Below are 11,021 nucleotides of genomic sequence, written 5' to 3' on the forward strand. Positions count from 1 at the left end.
GCCTGGGCTGGGGGAGGCGGGCTCCTGGTGGGACGGTGAGGGCAGCGGGGGGAGCCAGCACGCTGCTCCCTGTCAATCCCTGGCCCCACCGCCATCTTGCACCCTGGGATGTTGTAAACATTAGGCAGGAGGTGCCTGGCAGGCTCCCGGAAGGCTCCCATCTGTCCACAGAGGACTATGCCCAGAAGCAGCTCTCCCTCCTGCTCTTGGGGTGTCAGCTAGGGTGGGGCTCAGCACAGGATCAGCCCGAGCCTGGACCCCAGGGGTGGTCTGTCGGAGAAGCCTCAGCCTCACCCCTACCAGCCCAACTCCGTTCATGTCACAGTGGCCACAGCAGACCTAAGCCTGGGTGGTGGACGAGGGCAGATGCCTAAGGCAAGGTGGGCAGTGGGGAAAGAGCTCCGTGCAAATGCAGGTCCCGGCCCAGGTTTGGGGTGCCCTGAGGGATTCGCTGGACAGAAGCCGGGTGTCTGCCCCCCACCTCACCCTCAATGCTTAGGCAGAGATGACAGCCACTGCATTTCACATTCACAGCGAGTGGGGGCACAACCCCCATTTCAGAGACTCCCCGCGACTTTCCTAGGCCCCGAGCCCACAGCCGCGCTGCTTACCATTCAGCTCCAGGAGTGGGTTGTTCCCTCCATCCCTGCAGCTTTCATGGGGCACAGGAAGGGCTGGGGGTGATGCCCTGGCTTTCAGGGACCCTGCTCAGGGAGAGGCCTGGGAGTCAGCATTTTAGATGAGAGCCCCAAGTGGTGGTGACATGAGGCAAATTGGGGAGACGGCTTGGATGCCAAGACGGAATTCGGGGTGTGTCTGGCGATAAGGAGTTTGGCATGGTTTTAAGTTGGTAGCATAAGTCTCCTATATCTGGCCACACCGAGCTTAGAGCCACCCACTGGCCCTAGAAATTGTGTGTGTCCCCATCCCTGGGGACGGTGGCCTGCAGGTGTCATGGTCCCCACGCCCCACCCCGAGACATAACAAGCATCCCCTGACCACCACAGGACCACGTCCTGTCCTGACAGGATAAATGGCAGCTCATGCGCCTTAGTGGTTATCTGGTCAGCGCACCCCCCCCGGCCCCCGCAACCCCCAGCACACAGGCACCCCTGTGCCGCCAAGAACTGAATTACAACTTAACAAAGGCCAGCAACAGAAAGATTGATTTGGTCCGCTTCCGGCCCCCCACATGTGTTTCTTCTGTAACCAGAGCCGACTTCTGGACAGTGTTCTGTGTGAGAACCTCCGGGGGTCGGGCCGTGTTTATGGGAGAATTTGATTATCGTTGATTTCTTTTGCTCTCGCCAATCTGTGAGGTTCAACTTGCATAACAGTAACTGCTTTGAAAGTTTGCTTTGCAAATCCCGACTTTATCTGGCTCAAGGCAGCCCCGTGATGAGGAGTCTGAGGGTGACTCTGCTGTGACATCACCAGGGTTTCTGGGAGCACTTTGATCATTGAAAGGATTTAAGTGGGAAGAGGAAATGCGCACTTTCATCCACAGAAACCCACTGAGCCGGGCACAGGCCCTGCCAAAGGGACCCCTGCCCACCCCAGGAGGCTGATTAAAACCTCCCACCCACCACTTGCCCATGTGAGTTCATCTGTGCCACTGCGTGTGTGCCAGAGAGGCCAGCTGACGTCCCCCGTGCAGGCCGGACTTTTCATGAGTTGCCCAGAGTGACTCAATAATCAAACTGGACAACACCGGGACACGCTTCCTTTAAAGTCCTTGCCCCAGCTCATCTGAAATCACTCAGAAAGTGTTTGAAAGCCCTTTGGTGTGGCTGATACATTTCCCGGAGGGAAGGTCAAACCTCCTGCCTGGGCCGTGCCGGTGTCCTGGACTGACTGCCTCTTCTAGCTTAGAGATCTGAGTCAGGTTGGAGGACGAGGTGCAGTTATGACATTTATTCCTTAAAGCTCTAGCATGGAGGGCTTGTTGAGATTAGGTTGGAGAGAGAGATAAAAAGTGAATTAGGGATGAAGGGGGCTGCTTTCTTCACTTGTCCTGGCGGCCATGCTCAGGGTGCTGCCCGGTGGGGCCCTGAGTGACACTCTGGATGCGAGCCTTTGTGGCCTGGCCTGCGGGCTCCTGGGCACCTGGGACTCCCACCTGAGGACGCACGCCCTCCGTCCTCAGTTCATTTCCCCCCAGGCTCCCGTCCCAATGTCTGCGTGAAACCAAATGCCCAGCCAGGCCCAGTTACCACTTCCCTCAGGGCCGACAGGTGGTCCGGATGGTCTTTTTTCTTTGTTAGTTTTATTTTTAGGGCTGGGTTTCAAAATCTCTTCTGTCTTTCCCTTCCCCTACTCTTACAATTACCAAAGCATTTCTCCCTGTGATGGCAGGTGTGGCCCTACTGGGCTGCCAAAGAGGACGCTGCCTGGGGGCCATTTCACCCTCCTGGGACTGCTCCGAGCTGTGGCCACTGTGGCTGGCATCCCTGGGGTGGTGGCAGCCGGGTCACAGCAAGGCACCCTCTAGGGCCTCGGCTGCATGCCGCCACAGCAGCCTGGTCTGCCCTCCCCTTCCTGGTGGAGCCCAGTGGTGTTATTTTATACCACGAGGCCATAAATTTCACTCGCCACTTGTCAGCTTATTTACAGTGCAGACCCCAGCTGCTCGCAGAGCCCAGCTCCCTCGAGCTTTGGGCTCACTGCTCCCCTAAATTTCAGATGGGCTTCTCTGCCTGGGCCATTTACTTCTATTAGAACCAGAGAGGGCCACATTCAGGGTCTCTGACCCAGTTGAAGGCATGGCTCCCCGGTCCTCCCCGACCCCACAGAGGCTGGAGACAGCTTCTCACGGAGCCCTGTCTGCGAGTGAGCTCCTACCCAACCCCGTTTCTCACTCACGGTCCCCGCTGCTCTGAGGACCCACAGCCACCATTAGGGGGGACTTGTAAAGGACCCAGCATGGCCCAACCCAAGGAGAGGACACTGTGAGCACAATACAGACGGAGAGTGAGCGCCACTGAGCCTACTGGGTGGGCGGGGTGAGTGCCCAGACCTGGGCTGGGGCCAGCGTGACCTTGTACTTGGTCCTTCCTAAGTGACCATCCTGAGAACAGGACTGGTCTGGGGGTGGGGGGTATGTAAGTGTAAGGATGTGCCTGAGCGGGAGGCCTGGGTACATTCTGGGGTAGAAAGTCCTCTGTCCTGGACTGTTGTGTTGGGGCTGCCGGCCTCAGCGAGGGCTCAAACCCCACCGACTCCTCCTCTGTTCAGGCCACAAAAGACAAAACCTCCCGGTGTGAGATTCCAGGGTGGTGGGTGCAAGTTGGGGCCAGTGAATGTCATGATGCTTCCAGAAGACAGGCTGGGACCAAAGCCCGACATTCCCAGGGGCCGGGGGCTCAGCTGGCCCCAGGAGGACCAGGGCCCAACAGGCCAGCCCCTGGCTGGGAGCAGAGAAGGCTGAGGGTCATTCGGGAGGAGCCCGGGGACCATGGCCCGGGGAGTTCCTGTATAGGTCACAGGCCGCTCCTTGCCCACCTGCTGAGAAGGCCGGGCAGATCCTGGAAGCTTCAGGAACTGAGTGAACAAAGCCCAGAAAGGCACCATGGGGGAGCCCTGGGGTCCTGTCTCACCAGCCCTGCCTGATGTCTGTCGTTGAACTTGCCGGGTTTTATCCCTGAGGCTCTGAGCGTCCCAGGACAGGGTTTCCCAGAGCTGTCACCTGTCCTGCGGGGAAAGCCCAGCTCCTAGGCTGGGCAGGTGGGATGCAGTCATCCCAGAGGGGCTGCGCTTCCCACTTCCTTCCGTGTGTGCCGTGGGGGATCAGACTCCCTGGGCAGGGCCAGGCCTCCGAATGTCACATATCAGAAACAGGCCTTACGTGCTGGCCGGTGGCTCTGTGAAGGCCACTCTGACACGGCCCTGCTGGCCTGGCCCCCGAGAGACCAGGCTCCTGAAGCGTCCTCAGCCGCTTCCATCCATAGGACCGCAAGTGCACTGGCGCAGCTGCCAGCCCCCATCAGCGGGGGTGGGCCCTCCCAGGCCAATGCCAGGCGGCCAGTCTTACGACAGGTCCAGCTGCCGGCCGGCCGCGTCCCTGTGGATGAACTCAGGCTGCCAGGAGTATGCCCGCTGGGCCTGGTTGGCTGCACTGACCGGGCAGCTGGGATCCTGCCTGCTGCGTGGGAGGCCAGTCTCGTTCCCACACAGGAAATTCCACGAGCATAGGTCAGCGTTCCACGTGCTCGTGCACCTCTGAGGCTCCAGAGTGTCCCTGGGGTTCTGAAGACCAGGTGCACAGGTGTGTGCCCAGGTGTGCGTGTATCATGTGCACACTAACATGCATGCACTCTGCACACATCTGCACACGTGCACACGTGGGCGCGCGGAGTGGGTGTCAGTCAGTGGTCACTGGCCTGGCCTGGCCTTGTGCCACCAGGAGGAGGCAGCGTGGGGCCTGCAGAGCCCGGGTGGCAGGTTCCTTCTGGTCAGCCCTCCCCGGCTCCGGCTGTTTCTGTGTCTGGCCTCCTGGTGCTGCTGCTGTGCCCTGGCTCTTGGTCCCCCCTCTGCAAACTGGAGAGAATGACCTCCCCTTCCCTGCCCTCTGAGCACGAGGGCCCCACCCCTACGGGGCCCCCGTCACATTGCTGGTGTCTCAGATTGTTCATCGTGGCCATTTCCTGGCCCTGAAACACTTTGCTCGGTTAAACTTGGGATGTCAGGAAAACATTCCAGAGGAAGGAGCACCTTCTAATTGTCCCAAGTGTGGTGCCCACCGCTGAGGCGCACACAGGCAAACTGAACATGCAGGGCTAGCTGCCCCCCACCAAAAGGGGCAGTGTGGTCATTTGAGGTCCGTGTAGAGGAGGCGGCTGGACAGGGGCAAGGCTGGGGGCCCCCCACACACACCTTCAGGGCAGTTAAGGCCCCCAAGTAATGGATGGGCAAGCTGAGGCCCCCAGTGAAATGGGACCGGCCCAAGGACCCTCTGAGGCCCCGCTCTCGTTGCCCGCCCTGCACCAGGGTGGGTGTGTCTCTGCAGGCAGGAGGGTTCCAGGAGCAGCTTGGGCCCCTTCTTTCTGGGACACCGGCTTGAGCACCTTTCTGTGGGGTGACGCTGCCCCCTTGAGGCCGCACGGAAAATGCCACCCTCCGGCGTGGACCTGCCTGGCCAGCCTCTGTGCTGGGAGACCAGAAAACGGAGGGTACCCAGGGTCTTGGGCCCCCCTGGGTACTCGACCCCTCGGGGGCATCCCAACGTGACTCTGCCCCCAGAGGTCCAGGGGGGAAGACCTGCTTTTCTAAGCGTAGCTGCTTCTGGGCACCACGACCACCTTCAAGTTGGGTGACCCAGGGTCCTCGGGACACGTGAGGGGCACAGGGTCCTGCAGGGCTGCGGGCGGGGGCTGCATGCGGCTCCTTGGGCCCCCGAGGGTGGCCCTGGGGCTCCTCTGAGGCCTGTGTGTCTTCCAGGTGTAAGTACTGCGACCGGTCCTTCAGCATCTCCTCTAACCTCCAGCGGCATGTCCGTAACATCCACAACAAGGAGAAGCCTTTCAAGTGCCACCTGTGCAACCGGTGCTTTGGGCAGCAGACCAACCTGGACCGACACCTCAAGAAGCACGAGCATGAACACGCGCCAGGTGGGGCCCCAGCCAGTGCAGCAGACCATCCGGGACACCCCAGGGGCCGGTCCTGCAGGCCCCAGAGCTGGGGTGGATGGATTCAGGAGCCAGGAAGGGAGGGCTAGAAAGACAGGGGGCAACCGGGAGAGATGTGAGGTGGAGGAGGGGAGAGGAGGGGAGAGGAGAAAGGGGAAGGGAGGGGTCCAGTTGAGGGTCCCCGGCTGATGCCCCTGTCCCCACAGTGAACCAGCACGCTGGGGTCCTCACGAACCACCTGGGAACCAGTGCCTCCTCCCCCACCTCCGAGTCAGACACCCACGCACTTTTAGACGAGAAGGAAGACTCATATTTCTCTGAAATCAGAAACTTTATTGCCAATAGTGAGATGAACCAAGCGTCGACGCGAACAGACAAACGGTAAGAAACCTATCCTGGACCACAGGGCTGTGTGGTCTCACCCAAAGCAGGGGCGCCCCACCCCAGCACCAGTCACCAGGGCACACCTGGGTGGGCACCAGGAGCCCACAGCAGAGGGTGAGACCCACAGGCTCTGCCGTCTGCAAACTGGGGAATTTCAGCAAGGGTTCCCCCTCCCTGCCTCAGTTTCTCTGTCTGGAGAGGCTGCTGACACAGGCTGTGTACCTAGAGCAGTGCCCAGCACCCAGGCCTGTCTGGCAGCTGGCGTGGTTTAGCCTCGACTTTCACAGAGGTACGGCCGAGCATGGCCTGGCGAGGGTTCCTGCCACCATCCTACCAGCCTGTGAGACTCAAGAGTATGTTTGTTTAATCCCAGGCACTAAGGGTTTCCAAACAGGAGTGCTGTCCCTTTAAACACATGTACATGCACACGTGTGCACACAGCACAGAAAAATGGCAGCATATGGATTCAGGAATGAGGGTGTTTGCACAACCTGGGATCACAGGACTTGGGGTGTGGCACTGACCCTGCCCCCCGCCCCACCAAAGGACACATCAGACCCCAGGAGGAGGTTCCCCTGGGGTAAAAGCTGGTGCTGGACCAGCTGTCAAAGAACCAGAGATGTCCCAACAGGCCTCAGGCACAGGGGAAACTGAGGCCCAAAGAAGTGGGGTGCTTTGCTGCCACCATACGGCCGGGCCCAGAGGCCCAGAGGGCCTCCCCATCCATGTCCGGCAGGTGAGGAGGAGCCCCAGGAGACCAGCGCCCCCAGGAATGTTTCAGCCAGGGTGCGTCCGCTGCCCCCTGAGGCCCAGACAGCAGAGGCCGCCCCAAGTCCCTCGGGAAGCCAGGCTGAGCCCTCGGGTGGCCTGTCCTGCTGAGGCCTCGCCCAGAGAGCCGGGAGCCTGGCAGGAGGCACCCACGTCTTTGTCACAGGTGGGAACCCTGCTCACGGTTGGCATCCATCAGCCACTCTGCGTAAAGTGTGGGTCACGTGATCCAATCCTCTTTCAGAACTGGTTTCCTTTTCTTGACCGTCAGAGAATTCAGGGCCCACCAGCTTTTCTGCTCACAACCCCCTTAAGCCCATGGGCAGAATTGTGTACCCCACTCCGTATGTTGGAGCCTGGCCCTCAGGACGTCAGAATGCGACCTTATTTGGGAAGATGAGGTCACACTGTAGTTGGGTGGCCCGAATCCCATATGACTGGGTCCTTATAAAAGTGGAAGTGTGCACACACATACACACACACACACGCACGGGAGACGCTGTGGGAAGACGAAGCAGAGACGGCATGACGCGTCTGTGAGCCAAGGAACAACGAGGACGCCAGCTGCCACCAAGAGCGGGGAGAGGCCTGGGGTGGGTGCTCCCTCACGGCTTTAGAGGGACCAGCCCTGCGACACCTGCAGCTTGGACTTCAGGCTCCAGGACAGGGAGAGAAGATTCCTGTGGCTGAAGCCGGGGGTGGGGCTGTGTGCCTGTGGCCCCGGGACACTCGCACTCCCCAGGCAGCCATTTGGAGGCCTGGACGCTCATCTGGCATCCACTCTGTGCAATGCCGGCCCCGACCTGCCGGCCCCAGCCTGACGTAGCCTCCTGCCAACGGGCAGATGCTCTGTGTGGGGACAGCGGGGGGACTTAGGTATAAAACTGCGCGGTGCACTCGTGTTGGGTTAGGACAGTGTGCGAGTGCCAACACCCAGGGCCCCTGCACTGCTCACATGGTCCTCAGGCTGGGGGTGTTCTCACAGCACTGAGAGGGCACAGGTCACCCAGCTGAGGGCCAGGGAGGGAGACAGGACCAGTTCCGGCCCACGTGGCCTGGCTCCAGGACTCTCAGTGCTGGCGGTGACAGATGTGTGCCCAGCATGACAGGGAAACGAGCCAGTTTGGCATCCTGGAAGGCAGGACAGCTGTCACCATCTATATACTTGCTCACGGAAACACAAGAAGTGAAGATAAGCCGGCCCACAGCCCAGCAGCCAGGGTCCCCAGCCCAGTCCCTCTGCACGAGGACGAAACCTCAGTGTGGTCCATGTTTGGCGGTCGGAGGCCGTGGGAGAGTACGCCACCCCTGCCTGATGCTGAGAGCAGGTCCTGTCTCCCCTGACAGCAGTGGATGGCTTTCCCGTGGGCCGTGCGAGGTCCGGGGAGCCGGGCCTGGGGGCTCAGAACTCAGGTCCAGACATGAGCTCAGCAAGTGTCCCGCTGCCTGTGTGTGGGACACGTGCCCGGTGGCCCTCGCTTGGGCCCAGGCCACCCATCACAGACTTGCCAACAAACTGAACACATGCTGGGGGCATTTTCTGAAGGAAATAAGAAAGTGTACAAGTCAAGGAACTTGTGTCTCCAATAAACTTGTCCTGGCGGTTCCGTTGCTGACAACAGCCCAGCCCAGACTGCAAAAACCCCGGGACCCAGACACTCCACCTGCAGGGGACCCTCACCCTTGCTGGGCCGTCCCATGTCTTTGTGTCCTCGAGGCCAAGAGGAGGAGGAGCAGGCATCCATCAGGGCTGGGCTGGCAAGCCTCCCGCACACAGAGCCTCCCTCCCGGGGCGTCCCTTGTGCAGTGCCCGACCCCAGCTCCAGCACCCAGGAACCCCGCCTGCCAGGCTGGCTAGCGCGTCCTTCCCCAACACGCACACTTGCCCAAACGCCCAGTGTCCACTCTGGAATGACAGGAGCCCTGTCGATGACTGCCCGTGCCCTGCCACCTGTTCAGCGGCCATACTTTTTGATTCACTCCTTCCCCAGGAACGGTGGCCCAGGACCTCAGCACATGTGTCACTGCCAGGGTTTTTATGATCACGCAGGCAGGCTTTCTTCGGAGGGAGCTGGGAGGGTTGGGGAGTCGTTGGGGGAAGAGCTGACCAGAGCTGAGTCTCCAGCCTTTGGGGATCCGTGGCCAACTCCCCCCGTGTCATTCCAGGCAGGAGGTCCAGGACCTGGACAGCACCCAGCAGTGTCCGGGCCTCACTGGTGGGAAGCCAGAGGATGGGGAAGAAGAGGAGGAGGACGAGCTGGAGGAGGAGGACGATGACAGCCTGGCAGGGAAGTCCCAGGATGACGCCGTGTCCCCCACGCCCGAGCCCCAGGGCGCCTATGAGGACGAGGATGAGGAGCCACCCACCTCCCTGGCTGTGGGCTTCGACCACAGCCGAAGGTGGGTGCCGGCCTCTGGGCCACTCCAGGGAGGGGCCTGCGTGTCACGAGGGTGACTTGTGCTCAAACTAGCAGAGACCGGCCGTCCTGGCTGGGTCACGCTCCCCCCGTAGGCGTTTCTACCACAGGGGCTTCTGTGCGCAGGCCAGGGTGAGGCCGGGTCTGGGGACGGGGCCAGGCCCAGCCTGCTCACTCACTGCACATGCACCCCCACACGCACACGCATACATACATGCGCACACACGCACACGCATACATACATGCACCCACACGCACACGTGCACTCACACATGCATTTCCCAAGATGTGGGAGCAGAGTGTAGGAGGGCGGGCATGGAGGAAGCTGGTGCAGGACCCCAGGTATGTCTGGCCCAGCTGCACACGGCCTGTCGGCTCAGGGCGTGATGTCCAGCCTCCCGCAGGTGCTGTGGGGTCCGGGGGGCTGACCACCCGTAGTTTGGCAAGTTGTGCCCTCCAGGGCCACTGCCCACATCCCGACTGCTCACGGCCCACTTTCAGCATCGGTGATGGCTGCCAGCTTTCCAAGAGCCTGTGGGGAGGCCCTGGGGAGATGGCTGTTCCCCTTCCCCCGCCCCTGGGTCCTGGGATTGGAAGCCCAGAGCCCTCCAGAGCCGCCCAGTCTCGGGAACCGAGGTCTCACCGTCTGTCCTTGTCCCCAGAGACCGGGTGCCCCGCCTGCTGCTTGCAGCCTGTGTGCACGCACTCACCCCTGTGTGGCTCTCTGTCCGTCGGTTTCTTGCATCCATGTGGCTTCTGTCCAGTGTCCGTGTGTCCATGTGTCCGTCTCCTTGTGCATGTGACTCGTGGAGACGCCGTGGCGTGCATGTAGGCACAGAGCCGGCCTGGGGCATCAGAGAGGTGGCCGGAGGCCAGACCAGCTAACGCCAGGCCCTCTCCGGTCGTTGGTGCAGGTGTGTTGAGGAGCCACCAGGCGGTCTCTTAGCTTTGGAGCCGATGCCGACTTTTGGGAAGGGGCTGGATCTCCGCAGCGCAGCTGAGGCAGCGTTTGAAGTTAAAGATGTGCTTAATTCCACCTTAGACTCTGAGACTTTAAAACAGACACTGTACAGGCAGGCTAAGAACCAGGTAGGTACCCACAGAGCCTGCCCCTCCCCACCCCCAGGCGGGACAGCCACCCGGGGCAGCCCAACTCTCACGTGGCCGTCCCACGCCCATTGCATCAGCTACAGACACACCCAGTTGGCCGCCACTTCCCTGCAAGCAGGAGTGAGGCAGGCAGAGGTTAAGAGCAGAGCACGTGAGACATGGGGTCACCGTCCTCTTGTCCCCAGAGGGAGGTGTCCCTGAGCCGGTTTCCAGCCATGGCCCATCTCCCTCTGGGAACCTGCGAGAGTGACTGGCAGCCCAGGGGTTTCCTGTTAGGCAGGCAGACTCCACGCTGGGCCGTGATGGGCCGGCGTGACCCCAGGCACTTCCAGTTTGTCTGATCCTTGGTGTAGGTGGGTGCAGGACCCCGCCTCCGGGTCCCCTCAGGTCTGAAGGGCACGGGCTCTCATTCCGCGATCTTTGGCCCCCCCACCGAGTCTCAGCGAAACGTCTGCGTGTCTGTCTGTGTCTCTTTACTAATTCTGTCCAGACTGTTAACTCGGGTGGGACGTGGGCTGGGCTTCCCCATCACCCCGCCTGCTGCGAGCGGCCGGTCCTGTCACCTCGTGCCCTGTGACTTGTGGCAGAAGGTTGCCCTGGGGACAGCCTGAGCCACACCGGGCTCCTAGACGCTGCACATGCGTCCCCCCGAAGTACAGAGGGCTGTGCTGTCGCCATAGTGATTCACAAGGTGTCCCCAGGCAGGGAAGGACTTGTG

At 61.1% G+C, this 11,021-nt stretch overlaps 1 protein-coding gene across 3 annotated transcripts in view; it reads left to right on the top strand.

The window, feature by feature from the left end:
- Window positions 1-11,021, top strand: part of PRDM16 (PR/SET domain 16) — a 313,325-nt gene that overhangs the window by 297,245 nt on the left and 5,059 nt on the right. For 2 of the 3 annotated variants that reach the window (XM_033114847.1, XM_033114849.1), the window contains 4 exons: window positions 5,437-5,606; window positions 5,831-6,005; window positions 8,943-9,176; window positions 10,108-10,282. In XM_033114847.1, the coding sequence (XP_032970738.1) occupies window positions 5,437-5,606; window positions 5,831-6,005; window positions 8,943-9,176; window positions 10,108-10,282 (754 nt within the window). The remainder of the gene's footprint in view (window positions 1-5,436; window positions 5,607-5,830; window positions 6,006-8,942; window positions 9,177-10,107; window positions 10,283-11,021) is intronic. The other variant, XM_033114848.1, reaches the window with a different exon arrangement.

Source organism: Rhinolophus ferrumequinum, chromosome 9 (genome assembly GCF_004115265.2).
Source record: "Rhinolophus ferrumequinum isolate MPI-CBG mRhiFer1 chromosome 9, mRhiFer1_v1.p, whole genome shotgun sequence".
NCBI lineage: Eukaryota > Metazoa > Chordata > Mammalia > Chiroptera > Rhinolophidae > Rhinolophus > Rhinolophus ferrumequinum.